The sequence below is a fragment of the Choristoneura fumiferana genome, chromosome 17 (assembly GCF_025370935.1).
Source record: "Choristoneura fumiferana chromosome 17, NRCan_CFum_1, whole genome shotgun sequence".
Taxonomy (NCBI): domain Eukaryota; kingdom Metazoa; phylum Arthropoda; class Insecta; order Lepidoptera; family Tortricidae; genus Choristoneura; species Choristoneura fumiferana.
The window spans coordinates 16,948,651-16,968,490 of NC_133488.1; the positions used below are offsets into that span (position 1 = coordinate 16,948,651).

General features: G+C 37.5%; 1 protein-coding gene across 1 annotated transcript in view; it reads right to left on the reverse strand.

The window, feature by feature from the left end:
- LOC141436853 (kin of IRRE-like protein 3) overlaps positions 1–19,743 on the reverse strand; it is a 100,241-nt gene extending 80,498 nt beyond the window's left edge. Inside the window, exon 1 of the mRNA XM_074099931.1 lies at positions 19,382–19,743. Coding sequence (XP_073956032.1) covers positions 19,382–19,439 — 58 coding nt within the window. The 5' untranslated portion in view covers positions 19,440–19,743. The remainder of the gene's footprint in view (positions 1–19,381) is intronic.
- Positions 19,744–19,840: the final 97 nt, after the last annotated feature.

Genomic DNA, 19,840 nt, shown 5'->3' on the forward strand with positions numbered 1-19,840 from the left:
TATATGGGTAAACCAATATCAATTAGTATTCAGGCTGTTTCCCTACGGGAAGCAAAACAATGCAGAGAAAGTATTGTAATCTGCTTTTTATAACTGAAAACGGACTACCTACGTGCCTACATTGCCTAATATCCATGTTGCACTACATTGTCGCTATTGACTTATCGTTCCAGAAACTTTAATGGCTTTTTAATAGCACACAGCGGGCTTTCGAGAAGTTAATTTTAGCTTCGAAGAGGAGACACCTAAAATTTTCACCATATGCGCATTTAAATGCTTTCAAAGAACTTTGCTAACAATAACCCAACTAATTGGCATACAATTTCGGGTTCGTAACACGTTCCCGGGAATGGAACCGTAAACTGCAATACGTGCAGCTCCAAAACTTTAGGGATTTTAAAAGCTTTAATGTAAAGCGCCCTAAACACGTGTGGTACAATAATGAAAGAGCATAAGTTACGTACCATCCGACGTTGCATTGTCACGGTCACGTCGGAGCCGATGTCTCTATAGTTATTACCGATACTCAACATTAGCCCTACAAAAGAAATGAGAAAAAAAACACGACGACAAAAAAGAGTTCGATGTCACGCCCATGCAGTTCGGGAGGTTCTCACGCGGGACCGTGTGTCCCGAGCAAACAGAACCTCTACCTCGACACTGTAATACGAACCTCGTCCGCCCACTTTCAAGTACACGCAGCCCATTACTTGCTCTCTAACGGAACAGTACCGTCTTGTGACGTAACAACAGTCGATGGACGCGGAAGGAAATGCAATGCCAAGGATGCACTTTAAGGCTTCGTAACAAGAGTGACCACAATACGGCGTCTTACTGCGAATCTATAGTAACAAAAAGACGACGTCAAATTAGCCGCGAGGTTCGACACGTTTGTATGTAAGTTTACAATTTTACCCTCCCGTGGGAACTATCTGCGGGCGATATGTGATAATTGCCTAGTTGCCTAGAGCCTAAACTAACCCTCGAAAAGCGAATATAAGAGCGGTAATTACAGGTCCGAGTCGGGTCTTGGGAAAGTACAGGGATGACCGAAATGGGCCAATGATAGGCGCATGTGAATTATTGAAATGATAGGGATTTGTGTGGGTTGGCCTAATGATACGGTTTAGCGGGTCAACGGGGAACTTTGAACGATTTATAGTTGTGCCACTCAGATTTTATAGCGGGTTGAATACATTTTGATGATTGGGGTGATTAAATATTGGTAACCCGAGAAACCGCGAAGAACGTTTATTGCGGGCCACGATGGCGATAAATAGGTTTCCGATTGATGTTTTACAACATCTATAAAATATTTTGTGATAGCAGAGCAACGTTGTTTATTGGGTTGATTATTAATTGCCTGCTATTGGATAATGATAGCACAGTTAACATTTTATAGATATTACGTGCACGAGAAGTCTTCAAACTGATAGATAAATACTTAATCTTTAAAACTCTTAAAAGTAGAAAATCCTACCTAAATTTCATGTATAGCAAGGCAAAATCATGTAATGCAGTGAATAAATTAAATTTTAATCGCTGTTTGGTCTCACAAGGAAGCGTACCCGGAAGTTAGTCAATAGGAGTGCTCGTCGATATCGAAATGGGTCGGTTTCCTGCGCTCGCGCCGCCGCCGAGACGTCACGCCAATAAGCAGGCAGCGGTGCGCGACCGCACGTAGAATCGATCTTATTCAACTAACTCAATATTTACCTAGGCCCTTTGTAGTTTTTAGTTGGTTCCCGCGCTTTTTTACTACGCATTCCGGTTTAAACTAGAAAGGTATACACATACGGCTGTTTTACTATTTACAGTAGTTTAACAGACTTTAATAAAATAACGTGGATTGTAAGCTTATCTTTGGATATTGTTCTTAAAATCTTATGCTATCCTACTAAGTAGGTAGTAGGTACCTTACTATAATATTATTATACAAGTATGACTAGTTTGTCTGTCACGCTTTCGCGTTTAAAGTACCTACTCAACCAATCGTGATGTGGTACGGAGATACTCGTAATTTGTGACCCTAAAAAGGTCACAGGATAGTTTTTATACTGGAAAATTGCACAGTTTCCGGGATAGCTATCAACAAATTCTTCGCAAACTCGCGGGCAAAAGCTAGTTATTTTAATGTATAATAAATTAATTTCATAATTATATAGAGCACCATTTAACTTTTAAGTTTTGATAACGATCTCGTAGAGAGTTGGAAACGCACCAGTATTCAGTACCTATCTTGTGTGGTATTTCTGATAGTTTAACCTGTGTGGCGGTTGTTTGATGAGCAAGAGGACCAGGGCGGGTTCTGCATGTAATTATACGTAGATACCTATATGTCGCACAGACTTAACTGTGGTGGATGTTATGCAGCGGAGCAGCAAGGTATATAAACAGTTCATTGATATGGACCTCCGCAAATTAACGTCTGAATCAATACATGAAATACCGTAAACTGCTTCAACTTTGCCCTCTGGCCCCAACATTGCCTGATTCGATTTAGAGTAGATAACTTAGCACCCTTTGGGTTTTAAAACTTTTATCCCCCCGTAATAATAATTCCCGTGTAGATAAAAGTTTAAAACCTATAAAAGAGTGCTAAGTTATCGACTCTAAATCAACTCAGGCAATGTTGGGGCCAGAGGGCAAAGTTGAAGCAGTTTACGGTAGATGTAAAATGTGAATGTGATAACGAGTAAGTTAGAATACAGCGTTTGATCTCAAACTAAAGCGGCTATTTTACGATTCCCACAAGTTTTGGTAATTCAAGCATCTCAACCATTCATTTAGGCCGGCGCTACTGGTAAGCGGTGTATAATTTTGTTCCCCGCTATTACTTCGCACGTAGCGTTTAAAAACATTGCCGTGGCATTGTGATTCGCAACATTAACTTTAGTGTTATTGCGCCGTATACATAGCGAAGTACGTGAGTGACATTTGACCGTAGGTACGAGTAAAGCTGCTACACACGTTAAACAGAGTTTCACGTTACAAGTGAAATCTTTCGAGTAGGTATTTACCAAGCAATACATTGCGGGCTTATATTCATCCCTTACTCAATGAAAGTTCGGTAGCCCCGCGATCTATACATACATAGGTAACTCGGATACTTTTACTCGCATGGCGAAAACCTAGCTTTTTAGCCCCGTATTCTGCTGACATACGTATAGTGACTATACCTATGTCAGCTTGTCATCATCATCATCATCATCAGATAAATATTAAAAAATACCACTCATGGATATCTGCCGCACCGGAACATTGCAGATGCATTGCCAGCCTAGAGGGCTAAACTAAGATAGAACTTATGCGCAAGTAATTTAAAAAGCTGTTTCCACGCCAATACCCAGTAATCCATTTCTAATTAAAAATCTAGTTCTTAATACCTTTAGACGGAAGCATGACACTAGATCGTTAACTAGCAACTTGCTTGCTAATATAATCACACTCAAATCAAAGTACTTGTTTACCTACTAATGGATGCTGACTGTACGTACTAGACCCCTCCGTACCTAATGAGGTAAACGGAATGCTAGATGAACTCAAAGTTGATGTTAAAGTTACAGATCAGGGTGGGATACTGGAACCGAAAAAAACTGTTAACTTTGCAGTCCTTTAATCTTTAGTTAATTCTCAACAGTGTTTTAGAGTAGCTTGCAAATAAACGACGTAGTAATAAAAAAAAACTATACAGCCGCATTGATAACTATCAATTATAACTGCATACCCACTTTTTTTTTCAATAAACAATAACAAACCCCTAAAAAATTTGTTTTTAACTATGGCTGGATATATGATATTGTCATCGATAAAATCTAAATAGAACAGAAATAATATTGGTCTTACGTGACCATTTATTTAAAGAAAAAAGCCAATGGAGGGTGAAATCCGTCCCTTCCGCCCTTAATCTCGCGCCAGCATGTCATCAAACAAACATATTTATTCCATAGATATGATAGATATCGATGTTTTTTTACCAAAAAAGTTTGTGAGCTTAAGAAGTTTCAATATAAGACATACCCCACTTAGATATGTTATCATGACATGACAAGGATGTTTTTTTAAAGCCTCGGGTAAAGCCTTATAAGGGATATCTAAAATGGACATCGACGGGTCAATGATAAGTACGGAACGGAAAAAAGATTCGTCATGTATAGGAATTTGCAGTTGATGGTCAGTGCTGTATGCGAACAGAACTTTCCCTAATAATGTAAACTCTGCTTTCGATTGTTAGAAACATATTACGAATCCATTTATTTTTAAACAGGTTTGCGTTTGTGTAAACGACGATGTTGTCTAATGATTGAGAATACTTGCCTATTAGATACTGTAATATGCCATTCACCCATAATTCACTTACTGAATTCGAAGCAACGAATAAATGAAGTTAAGTTAAATAAAAGCTTGTGAAGTACAGGTCCAATGCAGACTTTTTCGCTTTTTGTGCAAATTTACTAAAAAAAGCTTTTGTTTATAACATAAAAACTCCTGAATACGAGTACAAAGTATAAAAATATATGCGGGATCACCTCTCGGGATACCAATTAATTAACAAATCCCTTTGTTAGATGGACGTATATGTTCAACATGATTGTATGACCCAAATTCACTGAACAAAAATATTCAGTTTCACCATTCCAGTTAGCCATTGCATTATAATATTACCTATATTAGGTATAAAGTAATAAAAATTACGAACGAGAGTCTATTAGAAGCCCGAAGTCGAAGACTGAGGGCTTTAATGAGTCGATGTTCGTATTCTAGTACCGCCCGTGCGACATACAAGTTTTTCATCACATTTGCTAGTCAAATTGTAAAAGAAAAACTAATATTCTTTCAATAATTGCCGATACCGCTGACTACGCTCTTGGCAGCGCCAGCTCCGCCCGACGCAGCATGTGCCCGACGTGCGCGCGCCGCGCTCCTGCAGGCGCTCCTGCACGCCAAGCAGTAACAAACTCATTACCGACCTTGGGCTTCATGACAAGAAAATTAGTACGGGCAATTCAAAAATCAAATTCAAATTCAAATCAAATGATATTCAGTAAATAGCCGCAATGGGCACTTTACACGTCATTTTTTTAAACTACCAGCGCTTTCGGAAAGACCATCATTGCCAAGAAGAATGCGACGCAAGAAACTTGGCAGAAAGTCAAAACGACTGATTTACCGACCACGGGTTTCATGAGAAGCACATTAAGGTAAGGGGTTATTTGGGGGGTTGCAACTAAGGTAGCCTGCATTTTACGACACTGTTTACGAGCAATGTGATGAAAAGTATAAACTATTAGACTGATTTTAAAACTTAAACTAGGAAAAATCTAGAACTAATTAACTTTCTAAATGTAAACACGGGCATGACGATTCATTTTATCTAGGGAAATTAAGTTTTCCGGGAAAAGTCCCCAGCGGCGGAAACTAAAGTAGGTAATTTATTGAAAAGTGAATACTCAACGTTATCGAGTTATCATAACAATGAATGCATTTAATCACGCACAAATATTGATTTAAGTGCATTTCCTGTGGATGCAGCATAAATATCGATAAGTTTTTATTTATTGATACCGTACGATATCCAATTCAAATATTCACACAAAAACATAATATTTACATACACGTCATTTACGATATGAGAATTCAGGTAATTTTTTGAAAATGCAATATGTATTGATGCTATAGAGGTATAAAAACATATACCTACTACTACTACATATATATTATTCTCGTGCTATTGTTGTTAAATTAGAATGACATGGTAAAACGCATTTAATCACATTGGCATTTAAAAATATACCAACCTATTGTTAAACCAATCTATAGGTACATATGTACTTAATTTACCTAGGTACAGTCACCAGCACCAATATCTGACACAACAAGCGTGCATAAATAACTGATAGGTACGACTCTACTTCTAGGGCCGGAAGGACGTGTCAGATATTTTTGCACGCTCCGCTGTGGCAGATATTAATGCTGGTGACTGTACCTACCTACATTCCAGTCATGCATAGTTTTGATTGGAATTGTTACCTATTGACCTTGTAAGAGCAATCAAACATTAAAAAACATAAAAATTACAAGTAGTTAAATCTTAAAAAACCGGCCAAGAGCGTGTCGAACACGCCCGAAATAGGGTTTCGTAGCCATTACGAAAATATTAAGTAATATTTTTCTAAGGATTTCGTATTTTTTACGGAATATTCCAAGTTTAGATATATTTTATACCTTAATCTGCTATTTACTCTTAAACTACTAATAATTCTCAAGAAAACTTAACCGTTATAGTTTTTCTTGTAAGTTTGATATACTTACTACCATCCTGTTTGTTTTTTCTAATTTTTCCACCCACCGGTTTAGATTTTAGAGGGGGACGCTCTATTTTAATGAAAATTTGCACTTTAAAGTTGAATATTTTGCAAACACATCACTGAACCGAAAAATGGTTTTAAAAGACCTATCAGCACTTTCAACAGCTTTCTAGCATTGATAGTCCCTGAGCAAAGCCGCGGATGGACAGACAGACAGACAGACCGACAGCGAAACTATAAGGCTTCCGTTTTTGCCATTTTGGCTACGGAACCCTAAAGTTTGCTTGCTTAAAAAATCTTGTTGCCGTGTAGGATCTATAATTGATTAACGCACTTTAGAAATCATTAATTAGGTACCTATACGGGAAATCAGTTAGACAGGCACCTACCTATATAACTAAACAGTGATAAAATAACTAATTGGTCAATGAGTTAAACATAGATCGGCAATGCTGCCAGTTAATTTTAATTTTTTACGCTATAATCCGCATAAATTCTTGGAATAGTACGTATGTACGTGATAATGATAAATTAAAAATTAGATTACTTATAATCACTCTTATCAATTTCACTCTACGTGTGATCACTCCAATATTTGGTTTTATTACACTAACATATCTACAATCGTAACTAATAATATAAATGTGGAATATGTTTTTCTCCGTTTGTTCTCTCTAAACGCTCATGATTCATCTAAGTAATCTTAAAGTTTGGTATCAAACTACCTCTTATCCCTATTTCGATGTGTCCTATGGGAGATTTTATTAAATGCGAAAGTTTGCGTGTGTCAGCTAACATGTGTTAGATATTAGAATATTAATTCAAAATAAGTTTTTTTATAAAGTTGAAAAATGTGGAGTGAAGTTGCTTTCTGAACGCGTGACAGATGACAGCGGGCGGCGTTTTTTAAAAAAAACAGTTCTCTTGTGAACAAGCGAAAATAAACATATTCATTCGGAGATCTTCTTTTCATTGCAATCTTTTACATGTTTGTTACTTGTTCACGTTTGAACGGCTAGACGAATTTAAATGAAATTTTGAATGCATGTAGGTAGTTGATGATTCGGAAAAAATAAGCGATTGCTACGCGGATGAAATTGCTAAGTATTTCTCAAAACTGCAAAGTTTGGCTCTTGCAAAATCATAATAATATTATAAATGCGAAAGTGTGTGTGTTTGTATGTTTGTCCGTTTGTCACGTCGAAACGCAGAGACGGATCGACGTGATTTTTGGCATAGAGATAGTTCATGGGCCAGAGAGTGACATAGGCTACTTTTTATCCCGTAAAAATGAACAGTTCCCGAGGGAATAGCGCGCGATAACCGAATTCCAAGCGGGCGAAGCCGCGGGCAAAAGCTATATAGACTTTACATAATTACTCACGCAAACAACTTCATAAATATTTACAAACCTCGCTAATAACAGAGAGGCGATTCAAGTAAAACCTAAAATAACCACATCGAAACAAAACTAACAGTCAATTCCAGACGTAAAAAACGTCGTGTCTAAGGGCCTAAGTGCTAAATAGACTTTAACATTTTCCACCATAGCCTCTACTTGAAATTATTATAATACGTACTAGCTATTGCGCGCGACTTCGTCCGCGTAGAATTCGTTTCTCGCTATCTCGTGGGAATTATGCAATTTTCCGAGATAAAAACTTTCCTATGTCCTTCCCCGGGACTCAAACTATCTGTATACCGAATTTAATCTAAATTATTAAATTATTCTCATCAAAGCAACATAATTTTATTTGCATCATTAATGCCGCCAATCTAAGTAGGTACTAAATACTTGTAACTTGGCATTTATGTAAACTGTACGTACGTATGTACTGTACTGTACGTGTAAATTACACGAAAATGTACTTAGTGAAAGTTGACAAATTAAGACAAACTTATGTTAATCTTTATTTACTTATTTATTTTACCCAGGCGAAGTACTTAACAGTTCAAATTTTGTAGATAGCTAGGTACTTAACGATATAAATAAAATCTCTAACCCGCTCGCTACTGAACAGTAAGTAATAGATTTATTAAACCTCAGGAGCACTGAACCGATTTGAAACCGGTTTTTTTAGCGTTAACTACTGATTACCCCCTTCTATAATAGGCTGAGAACTGCCGTACGTTTTTTTGTCACTTTTATAACCAATTGAAAAGATGTGAAAATTACAGCAACAAAAATCATTATAAGTAGGTAAGTAGTTTAAAGATGTGTTACTAAATCCTACTTAGGTATATTATAAATGCCGAGTGCTGCGGCGATGGAACTTAGCAGCTGGGATGATATCGAAGAGTTCGTCGGAACACTCCCCATTGTAGATCCTATAAAAAACGCAGGGAGAACTAATTTCTCTGCGTAGGGCCAAAGGATCAAGTCTCCCAGAAAGTATTGGATCACTTATATATGAGCTACCCTACGCTGCAGTCTATCAAGTAGAAGTAGCTGGGGGCTCTAGCCAAAAGATGAGAGCTGTAGGCGATGGCTCGGTTCGAAGTATCGCTTTGCACGATTATATAGGTAGGTATGTCGGTAAATTGAATTGGTTTATTATTTTTGTTTAATTTTATTATAGATTAAATTGATTTGGAATTTAAAAAAATCAGCTATTATAACGTGTGCAATAAAAACAAGCATTATTTTTGCTCGTATAGTGTGTAAGGAAAACTGTCTCGTCTATCTCGCTTGAACATGCACGAAGGTTACGTCTTCAAATCTAATCCGATATACCTAACGTAAGGCTGTTGTCATTGCATACTACAATCTTTCAACTTGCTAGCTACCTACTCCAAAAACACGATTGCAAGATAACTACGTCCGTGCGAGACATATGTTTTCATTCTGCGTTCTGCTGTTGAGGAGTAGCATAGTTAATGGCAATTCTTTGATAAGGTTTCTCCGCAAAGTAAGGGCTGCATCAATCAATTAGGTATTTAATATCTCGTACCAAATTCTTGTAAACTTACTCTCCAGGCGAATTAAGCATTCAGCAAAATCACTTAAGTAGAACCAAATAAAATTTTATATAAAAAATACAACCGAATTGATAACCTTCTCCTTTTTTGAAGTCGGTTAAAAATGCCATGAGTTGCAACTTCAAAGTTTTAATTAGGTAAATAAAACGAAGATGGGGAAACTCAAGCGAAATTGTTAAGTAATACTTGTAGATAAGAAGGTGTACGTTGTTCTTATAATTTAAATATTCATGAGAGATTTTGATGATAAGTTGCAAGATAATAGACAATATCAGTCGATTAGGTGAACAAAGTGAACTTTGTATTTTTGAATCTAAAAGAGAATACAGAATAGGTTTAAAGCAGTTTTAAAAGCACACGCCGTGCCATATTGGATAGCAAGTTATTCGAGCTTCTTCTTAAGGATTAAATGTTAAAGTGAATTCCTCTTTGATAAATCTTGACGTAGTATTTATTAAGTATAAAACAAAGTCGCTTTCCGCCGTCTGTCCCTCCGTATCTATTTATGTAAGTATTTGTAGGTAGGTAAACTAAGCAACGGATTTTAGTGCGGATTTCATCAATAGAGAGAAAGATTCAAGAAAGGTTTAACTACATACTATGTACCTAGCGACGCACCCCGGCTCCGCACGGGTTTAGTTTTACGAAAAGGGTGGTGAAAAATATGAACTTTACCTACCGTCTGTAGTCTTTGGTTTTATTGTTTTGCCTCTTTTTTAGGGTGCCGTAGTCCTACAAAGAACCCGTTTAGTTTAGGTAGGTATGTTAACGACACGCTAACATAGTGGCAAAATAATCTTGATAAAATGAAAAAAATAATAGGATAAATCCCGTACACGTAAAGTGCGGGGATGTTTTTTTTTAAACTAAAATCATAATTCCGGATAGGTTATTAAAAACATTGTAAGTTTGCGAAGACTATTTTTGATTTAGGGATCCGTTTGCAAAAACTTAGGCTTTCAATTTAAATTTTTGTTGGTGGTGAGCATCACAAGAAAAAATAGTGTAAACCCACAAGCTAAATCAATGACTTAAAAAAAAACATGATGGTAAAATGAAAACTACCACAGCCTAGTAGATACGATTAGTAGCCTAAACTAAAAGGTAACGAGTAAAAGCCGATGATCAAAACTCAATATTGAATATTTGCCGCATATTAGGACGGAAAAAGATTTGCACCCCCGTTTTGATTATCAAAACCTGATGTAGTTCTCTGCGTACCTGACATTGTCAAGGTTTCTTGTTTTATACTGTTTCCAGTGACTCTGCCTGCTAAGAATTTGTTTATCGCTTGATTTTCCGGTACTTAAAAAAACTTTCCTATGTCCATCGCAGGGTCTCTCAGTTAACTAAAACTCTTGTTTCGAATCGTTAACGAAAAAGACAATTTTCCAAGAGATTTATACGTCTTCCGGGATACAAGATTTCACCATTAATGCCGGGAAAAAACAATTTAGACGAAAAGACAATTATCGCGAACGTCCCCGACTGGCAATTAATAACCATCCATAATAACAAAACGGGGATTTAATTGCGTTAAAATATATTTCAGCATTATTTGCTTGATGCAGACAGTATTTTTTGCTGTGTGGATAAAAGTTAGGGTAAACCAATGATTTTTCTCAGGCTATGCAGCTTTCTGATATTCACTATGGTGAATTTCCAAAAATCATAATAAGTAAGGACATAAAGAAACATTTGAATACATGTAAATATACACACAATGATCTACATTACTTAGATACTTAAATTTTTTCAGTAAATAATTTTTTTGAGCAAATTTCAAGCCTAAAAGAAATACTTTTTTGACATAGGTAGGTACAGTCAAATGCAAAAAAAGTATCTATTCGAACCACTCAAAAATATGTTATTGCGTCGGAATAAGAGTCTGTGATACTTATTTTTTAAACTGAATAATTTCATATTTTTTAATAATTTATTGAATCGGGCGTTACAATCAATGAACTAAAATAATTTCTTTACACACCCGCGACCTTATGATAAATAAATTTATGCAAGATATGCGTGTCATGCAGTTCCTCCACCTCCGCATTGTAAGAACACACACAAATCACATTAACCCAACTATCACCACCACCACATCACACTGACGCTTTTCGAACCCAATTAGAGCTCATCTTCAGAGTAACACAACCGTACACCATGCTACCAGATGTGATGTGATGTGGTGTACGGTTGTGTTGCTCTGAAGATAAGCTCTGGTTGAGCTCGAAACGCATCAGTGTAGTTTGGTGGTGGTGATAGTTAGGTTTATGTGAATTGTGTGCGTCTTACAGAGGTGGAGGAACTCCATGAACACGCATATCTTGCATAAATTTAGCTATCATACGGGTACATACTGGTGAGCAAAGATTTTTTGAAATTCATTTATATTTTTACAATTGACTGTACGTTACTTTAAAATTAAGTCCATAAAAGTTGTTAAACTCGGAGACATGTAGCCGTCTCATCTAAATAGAGATTCGATCCATTGGGGCTTTGAATACGGCTGGCTCTGAAAATTAATGAGTTTTCACGCTAAATCCTTAATCAGGCCTAAACCGCCCGCATTTGGCCTGCATTGCCAAATTGCATCCGTCTAGGTGTTGTTAGTATGACGGGGATTGCGCATTTCGGGAACTTTCGGGGTTTTCACGAAAGTTTTCGTGCTCATCGGTGCTGGTACGGTAACCGCATGCGATGGCAGTTAAATGTTTCGGACAATTAATTTGGCTTAAGAAATGTTTCTGGTTTTGCGAGTTTGTAATTTTCAGTGAGTATGACGGAGCGAAGAGTTGTTCTTTTAACTATCGCGCTTTTTAACATCAATAATTTAGTAGTTTATAAACAATTAAGAAGAGTTAAGTGACATTCTCTACAAGTCAAAATTGTTAAGTAAGACGAAACTAGAAAAATAAACTACATTTAACAATTATTTTTACAATAATCTATCAACTTATCGTTTTAGTTAATTTTATGTGTTTTTTTATTTTTATTATTATGTATAAATTCATTGTTTAAATAAATATATCAACTTGCATTCCTTCAATGAAAGTAAAGAATTCCGCCCCGAGAGAATAAATGTGTTTTCTTTCCTCTCTTTCTTTCAGTAGGATGGATTTACAAACTTTTACCTGCATGAAATTATGTGAAATTCTACTAGGTGGAACCATGCATTCTGTAGGTAGTTAGGTACTTACTTCTTGACCTTCAGTGCTTCACTGATTGCATACTCACAGTCAAAAAATGTATCTAACGTTAATGGTTTTAAGGAACCCCAAAAACGTGGTCTAAGAACACTATATCGTCGCTCGGCAGGCAAAAGTACTAAAGCGACACTTCGTCAACTTTACAGGAGAGCGTTTTAAAGTTTTTTTTTTACGAAAATAAATCATAACTTTTGAACCAGACAACCAATTTTGAAATTTCCAGGAATATATGACACGTAATTTAATAGACTATAATAAGGTCTTAATAATTCATAGCAAAATCCATTGGTTTAGGAGATAAGTGTCGCTTTAGTAAGTTGTCCCCGAGTCATCGAGCAAATGCAATCAGGCAAAAACACTAAACGTAAAAATTTACCTCAGACGTCATATTTCAAATTAACTAATGTGATTTTACGTCTCAATAAATTTAGTATGTTTTTACTAACTACACACATTTTTTTTCTTATCAAACTGTTCGTAATGCTGATTTACCAAATCGCAAGGGAAAATATCTTCCAAAGTACCTACTGAACAGAAATTATATAAATAATATTCATTAATAATAATAAATATTAATCATCTATGCTAAAATTTCAATAACTTAACGTTAATTGTTACTAACACTAGACTTTTGTTAATGTTATAAGGTTATTAATCACAAAGGCACCATCTGATTTCTAACTAAATGCACAAAAGGTTTTTTTTCACTATTATTTTTTGAGGTACTTTTATTATTATCATGTCCTAGTATTTTTTGTGTATATACAAAGCATACGCTTTGGTTTAAGGATGAAATAATACGTAAAATACCTTAATTTATTCTGTAGGTAATAACTTTAATTAGCATTTCAACAAAAGTTTCAGAACAATTTTTTTCTATTTTATACAAATAAATCATTCATTCATTCATTCAACATTATAGTACTTATTAGTACCTAATAAGTACGAAACCTGAGTAACAAACTGATGCGTCATGGTTGCTATAGCAACTTTAGATATATTATTGGTCTATATAACGATTAAGAAATATAATGCACTATTGGTACAACCACATTTGTTATATTCTCATGACCTAACTATCCGATATCATGGACTTGTAATATACCAAACTATTAATATACTAAGGGCTGTTTCACCATCCATTGATTAGTGTTAACTGGGGGTTAGGTGTGATGCCGTCTCTATTTGTTTTGTAGGAATAGACAGAGACGGCATCACATTTAACCGGCGGTTAACGCTAATCAATGGATGGTGAAACAGCTACTAACAGTACTATGGTATAATCAAATGAAACGTCGTGAGACCTTTGCTGAGATTTAAGGACTGCGCTAAGTGAGACATGGCCATCTTCAAAATTGACCACCTAGACTGAGAAAAGCTGGCGGAAAAATGCACTGATTGGCGCAGACGTGTGTTGGAGGGCCGCAAGTATTGTGATGAAGGCTTGCCTGGCTCAATGCACTTGCTTGCTGACAAGAGACATAAACGAAACCAAGGCCGTTCTGCACCAACATCCGCACACTTCTCTTGTCAGAGATGTGGACGAACATGTCGCTCTCGCATCGGTCTAGTCAGCCACCAAAGACGTTGTGCACAGGCAACACGCCAAAATTCGTCTGGAACAGACGCGTAGGCCTGATTGATGGTATAATGTATGTGATATTATATCTAAAGTTGTTATACTGGTCATAACACACCCTGATGGCCATTCGGTTCCACCATGGAGCCGCAGCTTCATTTATGAGGCATACAAACAAAAACAGGTGGAGAGCTACTGCCACCCGCAATGAGTCGTTGTCCAAGGGTGTTCCCAAATAAGGAACAGGCAAAGCCTATAATGACGTTCGCGCTTTGACTTTTGATGCCGACTTCAGCCTGGCCAAACCCACCACAGTGGTTACACTCATAGGCCGTGCCAGAGCGTCCCTAGCCCCCTCGTCATCCCAAACTCATTGTATCTGCGGAGCCCCGTGCAGTGACGCCAGTCTTATTCGCCAGTGCATCATCCACATACGAAATGGTAACCTTTATGAGATTTAAAAATTTAAGAGAAGGCCACCAACTCCATGTGCCGATCCGAGGAACGCTGGCAAGCCCACATCCGCCGCACGCCGCAAACCGAGACCACCGTTACATATGGGCAAGGACGCTTGGACTCATTGCTCATCCGCAAGGGATACGTTCAATACAGTCTCCTCTGTATCTCTCAAGTGTGACGTCAAAAGAAGAAGTTTTACCCGAACACAACCATTGGAGTGGTTTCCAAAAAATTTAGTTTATTTTTGGAACTGCGAAACACATTCGTAACAGAGTCAAGATGAGATGGGTATTAATACTCTTCAAACGTTCCTGGGCGAGCAAAATAGACGCTTCCTGGTCTCTAGTGCACTAGAAATGGCCTCTTGGAAAATAGAAGAACCCAAGAGGGTAAAAATCGCCGTAGACAAGGTTAGAAGGAGAATGATAGACCTGGTGTAAAAAGGTACAGGGTGCGAATGTATTTTTTCACCTCGCCCAACAGAACATCCCTCTCGCCAGTATTGAACGCGTTCTTGAGATCCTACTTCAAGACGACACAGTCAGGATTTCCGGGTTCCGTGACGAAAGTGCGTGTTGTGGATCGCGACCTCACACCCCCTCAGTGTGCCAAAACCCAGCTGAAAATGAGCTGGTCGAATTCCGTCTAAGCTCACGGCTGACCCATTATGGAATGACCCTAGTGCTCGCACCACATCCTCCAAGTTTACCGGCAAGGCTTGAATCCGGCTCTCGAGGGTAAGTTAACGTGCGGGACGCGGGAGGATGCTTCGTACGCAAGAACACAAGCGTCTCAAGACCCGGGGAGGTGCTACCGAGTCATCTGACATTAACACGCGAACGGCCCCCCACACACCGGCCTCATATACTTTGGACTCGATAGTCTTAAGGACAGAATGCGACCTGGAGGAAGCCTGCCCGTCAATACTAAATTCAACCAAGTCCAATGTTCAAGTTTGGTCTCAGTTTGCGGCGTGTGGAGAATGTGGGTTTGCCAGTCTTCCTCACATCAGTACATGGAGTTATTATAGTGGCCTTTTCTCTTAAAATTAAAAATTCTCATGAAGATGGGGTTACCATTCCGTCTGTGCATGGTGCACTGGCGAGGTGGACGGCTCGACACCTAATAGCGTCGCTGCCTCGGGCTCCGCTGATATAACGAGTTTGGGATGTCGTGGGGGCTAGAGACGCTCTGGCACTTGTGGGTGGGTGTGCCACTAGAGTGTATTTAGCCAGGCTGAAGTCGGTATCAAAAATCAAAGCGGGAGCGTGGTTATGGGCTTTGCTTGCTCCTCATTTGGGAATACTTCTGGACAACGGCTCATTGTGGGTGGCAGTAGCTCTCCGCCTGGGCTGCGATGTTTGTGTGCCTCATAAATGCATCTGCGGCTCCATGGTGGAAGCAAATGGCCATCAGGACTTAAGATGGTCGGTATAACAAATAACACATAATTTCACAATATTATGCTATAAGTATTAAGTATTTAGTAGTATAATGTGTAGATATAATTTAGTTTTCTCTATGAATTGGAGTTGCAATTCTAACCTATCCTAGTTTTCAGGCAGTTTCGTTTCTTGATAGGGTCGCAGTTCTAACCTAACCTACTTTTTTGGCACAACACATTATTATAATAATAGTATTACGTATTCCAGATTATACCAATAATTCATTATACCCACTGAACGTTATATCGACCAATAATATATCTAAAGTTGTTATACCTAGCCACCGGTACGCACCCTGGCCATTTCACGCGTTGAGTTCTCGGCGGTGTTCAGGAAAATTTCCGCGCCGCTACGCTCTCTTTGACATACTGAAGAGGGCTTTAATATCCGCCAACATCCTCTGCATTCTGGAGCCTCCGGTCCTCTGTCGAACCGACAGCAAAAGGCCAGATGGCTTAACTATAGTGCCATGGCAGAACGGGAAGTGTTTGCTGTCGGACGTTACGTGCGTCAGTACTTTCGCCGCCTTGCACCTCAGCTGAACACTTCGCGACAATCCGCGGTGGATTTTGCGGTCAAAAAACGGGAGAATTATTCGGCTATTGTTTACATTCGGGAAGTGGGACGTCGAATTACGGGAAGGGGCTCTCACGCCCGCGCGGGTTCGTACCCTGGTGCAAAGATTGTCTATCGCCATTCAACGTTGTAAAGCGGCCAGTTTGATGGCTACCTTTGCGCCAGGGACAACTCGAGGGGGCCTACTGGACTAAACTTAAGCTATTTATGTAACATTAATAAAAACAAATTAAAACTTCTTACTCTAAATTTCAAATAGGGCCGAACATCATCTTTATTTGATGCAAACAGAACCGTAGCGATCAAATTATAATTTTTGAATTTTGAAATAGATTTACTATTGAGGTTGACTGGTAGAGAACCCTTAAAGGGATAAGTCTGCCTTTGCACAAGTATCTCAAAGTTTGTCAATTGTGTTGTGTTTCTTTTCTTTTGTACAATAAAGAGTTTACAGACATACATACTATTTTCTTTTATCCTTTGGCAACATAAAAAGAACTTTAAGTTTTAAGGAATAATACTCATTATAATTTATAAATTAAGCTATAAATCTTAAGAAAACATGATGTTTCTACATACCAAACATCGAATTGCAATGATATTATACTACGTAGGTATATATACTAAACGCTTTGACCTTTATCGTGTATTAAACACGATAAAGGTCAATGGTCATGACTAATTTCACCAAATCTATAATATTTCGTGAAGTTTTTTTGGTAATCCTATTTGAATTGTATGCTTTTGTATATGTTAAAATGGCTAAAATGCCAAACGTATGTTTTAGTTTTTAAGAACAAATAGCTAAATTCTTATAAATGAATTCTTATCAATACAACCAAACGACTAAAGGTATATAAAACTTCAACTCAAGGAGGGCATAATTACTAAAGTGACAAAGGTATGTTCTTTTTTTTTGCACAAAATACTAAACGTCCAACATTTGTAAACTAGAAAAATGGCAAAAGACTGAACGACAGTAAATCTTAAAATGGCAAAAAGGTAACTATACTAAAATGAAAATAATGAAAGTGATGCTGCATTAAGTGATTTGCTTCCCAAATTTAAGCGTTTTTTGAAAGACTAAAGCGCCAAAAAAAAGTTAAATTTTGCTCCAATCACTTTGAAACCTAGACAGTTTGATGCAGAAAAATTCGCTGATTCTGGTGATATGCATAACTCATTTTAGCCCAAAGTGTCGCTTTAGTACTTTTGCCTGCCGAGCGACGAATTTTAAGAAGCTCACTCAAGAAAACTTTTAAATTAATAAACTCAAATTGTACGCAAAACGCGTTGTAAGCAATCCCAGAATATTAATCTAACAGTTAGATATAAAAGGGAAAAAGTTCGACGTGGAAAGACGGACAAACATACAAACACACACACACTTTCGTATTTATAATACGGATCAAGACTTAGGCCGAGGCGCACTATGGCTAAACCGCCGCGGTTTTTACCCACGTGATTTTTTACTACAAAAGTAAACTTAAAACCACCAGTGCGGCCGCTTGCTTTAGTTTACTTGATTCACAAAGTCACGCGGTTAAAAACCGCGGCGGTTTAGCCTGGGCCTAAGGTTATGGAAGTCAGGACGTAATGTGGTTTATCTGTACATATGTATACAGACAGGACAAACATAATCAAGGCAGATTATCTAAATATTGCATTGGACGCGAGGCCAGTCTCATTACAAACCTCAAGACTAATGGGGCATCCTCTCACAAACCATGTCGCAATATGAATCGCAGTAAATTTACTAACATTATTTTACCGTAAGTTTCCCTTTCATTCTATAATCACGGGTACATTAAGATGGCTATCAAAATTGCCGAAACAATGAATAAAAAATGTATAGCTAATGTATTATGCATATGCACCGACCTGCTTGGTCAGCCACCGTAGTTGTATCAATGTGCCTAAATTCAGGTGGTAATAGATGCAATGTGAAATGTTCTTTATACGGCTTTTTTCAGTTGAACGTTCACAGCGTCGCTAAATCATTGGGGAGATTTTGCACTAAAATCGATAATGAAATTGTAAAATCACTTACGTATTGATTGTGTAGGTACTCGTAGGTATCTAACGATAATTATTTACATAATTGAGAGTGAGTTTGTTTGTATGTTCCGCTTTCACGCCTTTACTGAACTGATTGCCGTGAAATTTTCCATACATCATATTAGAAGACCAGAATCAATATTAGGATAGTGAACAACGGCTAGTTGTTAAATAAAAAAAAATGTTGATAGGTAATACCATCAGCCAAATAAGTGGTCTATCAATTTTCAAACAAGTTCCTATCAAATGAATATGTCGCTAAAGTCGATCTTTCAAGTTGACAGACACGTCTATTGGCATTATTGTTTTGTGACATCCAAACGATTAACAACTTTAGGGTGGTAGGGTAGACCACATATTTGGCTGATGGAACCTAAGTACCTACAAATTTTACATTTACTACCGTATGTATCGTTACCTGTTGTATCTTACTTCTGTATTTCTTACTATTTGGCGTAACATAAAAGAGTTGTACCTATTGTATTGTATCCTACGAATACAAACTACCTGGAACATGGAAAATCTCATAATGATTATTATGATTTGATAAGTATGTACATAGACAAAATAATTATAATTAGGTATTATTACGAGACCAACAGCACAAATTCGTGTAAAAGTAATTATTTTGTATACATGTGTAATTTAATCATTAAATAAAAAAAATGTCATACAAACTTAATCCAACATATTTTTCTTATAATTAATACGTTAAACAAAAATAAGCGCCAATTGCCAAAATTTTACGTAAATTAATTATGTACTCACCAACTTGGATTGCTGATATAACCAAAAACAAACACTTCACAAAACCGTTCCGATTCATGTTTCCAGTTTTATTAATTCTTCCAAATAACAACAATTCATCGCACACTTAAAAATCCACTTGAATTCTCTGTTTTAAACTCCCGCGTAAATTCTCGCATGTTTAATCGACACTGATACAGTCAAATTAAAAAGTGTTTTTTATTTTTTAAAGTTCGAATTTCGAACGCGTGTTTTGGCGCGGAGCGTCGTACAACCGGCCAGCGTGCGATGCGCCGAATGAATGTAAAGGCATGCACACACGACTGGTGATCGACCCCACCGGAACCACACTCTATGCCCGCGCGACTGCCATGTGCACCGCACCGAAACGCACCTTAAACTAACTTTGGCTTGCGTACTACGAGAACTTTATGTAGATCTCATTAGGGGTTATTGTCAATTAGCAAGGTTTTATGGTAA